Source organism: Gregarina niphandrodes, assembly GCF_000223845.1.
Source record: "Gregarina niphandrodes unplaced genomic scaffold scaffold00140, whole genome shotgun sequence".
Lineage (NCBI taxonomy): Eukaryota > Apicomplexa > Conoidasida > Eugregarinorida > Gregarinidae > Gregarina > Gregarina niphandrodes.
In genome coordinates this window covers 1990-3243 of record NW_011646051.1, presented here as the reverse complement: position 1 = coordinate 3243, position 1254 = coordinate 1990, and the positions used below count along the sequence as shown (strand labels likewise).

Below are 1254 nucleotides of genomic sequence, written 5' to 3'. Positions count from 1 at the left end.
TATTACTTATTTATTATTCACCAATATATTTCAAAACGAGAGACTAACACCCGAACCTAAATAGGTTTTCGTTGCTCTCTTGCTGCTTCTACAAATCGTCGGCGCGCGTAAAAAGTGCGCGACAAACACGCGCACACAAAAAGACGCTATGCCCTCGAGCCCTCGGTTCCTGCATTCAATCTCCCTGAGCTTTCGATGACTGCCACGTCCTTCCAAATAAATAAATTGGTGGACGACCCCTCACTCGCTAGAACAAAAATTACGGTTGCTTTGCGTTACGTCGTCGATCGTCATGGTAATTTGAAGATCCCCAAAACGATAATGGGCGGTCCGCATGATCCATCGGTCCCAATTGACATTTCAGCATACCCTCCACCGATCCTGCAGACAGCCACCGCCTGCTGGCCAGTTATGTCGCCAGTCGCGGTAGTTGAGGCTGGCTGTGTTTACTGACATGCGAGGAAGGAGGAGTGTTTTCGAAGCCCCGAAGTTTCGGACGTGCGGTTTGGAAACAAAGAAACTGGAATTCGGAAAGGCCACTGGAATTCGGCAGAACAACAAAAGAAGAGCGCGGCAGTAGGGGGTGGGCAGTACGAACAGAATGATGTGAGAGCGGGAGGTTAGAGGCGGCGGAGGCAGGACAAAGGGCGGAACAGAAGCAGAAAAGACGTAGCCGACTTGGTGATGGAGGCTCATAAGGAGGCTACCGCTCCCAGGCGGTATTGGCGCGGACGACCGGTTCAATCTTTTCCGAGCCATCCTGGAGGCCGTCCTCCATTGTGGCCGCTCGGTCGAAGATTCCGGGGTACCTGACAATTATCGCCTCATCGGCCGCTTCACGTTGTCGGCGTGAATAGCGGTTACTCACCATCGCGGTTAGTAGCTTCCAGTGGGGCTTCATCATCTTGAGTAGCCCCATGATACTTTCCCGCATTACCTCCGTCTCCTCCTGGATGCAGTAAGCCACTGCAGGTTCGGTCAAGCGAACGTCTCTCAACTGATGCACTTGACCAGACGTGCGGTTCCAGTGCTTCTCCAGGCAGGAGTAGACGGTTGCTAGCGGGGCATCCAAGCGAGAGTGGGAAGGGTAGCCCTTGACCGTGCGTCCCGCCTGTATCCCTTCGCCATCCAGCAAGTCCGGCTCCTCCAGCGAACCGATCCTGAGGAGCTGACCAGTGGGCGCCGGAGCCATTTCCTTAGCCCTCTTCAGAGCCACAAACTTCGCGGCTGCCTCGATGAAGCCGCGAAACCGCA

General features: G+C 54.4%; 1 protein-coding gene across 1 annotated transcript; it reads right to left on the bottom strand.

Moving 5' to 3' along the window:
* Window positions 1–703: 703 nt before the first annotated feature.
* GNI_211210 (hypothetical protein) lies at window positions 704–1192 on the bottom strand (the record flags this gene model as incomplete). Its single annotated transcript, XM_011136387.1, has 1 exon — window positions 704–1192. The coding sequence occupies one exon, from the start codon at window positions 1190–1192 to the stop codon at window positions 704–706; it is 489 nt and encodes a 162-aa protein (XP_011134689.1).
* Window positions 1193–1254: the final 62 nt, after the last annotated feature.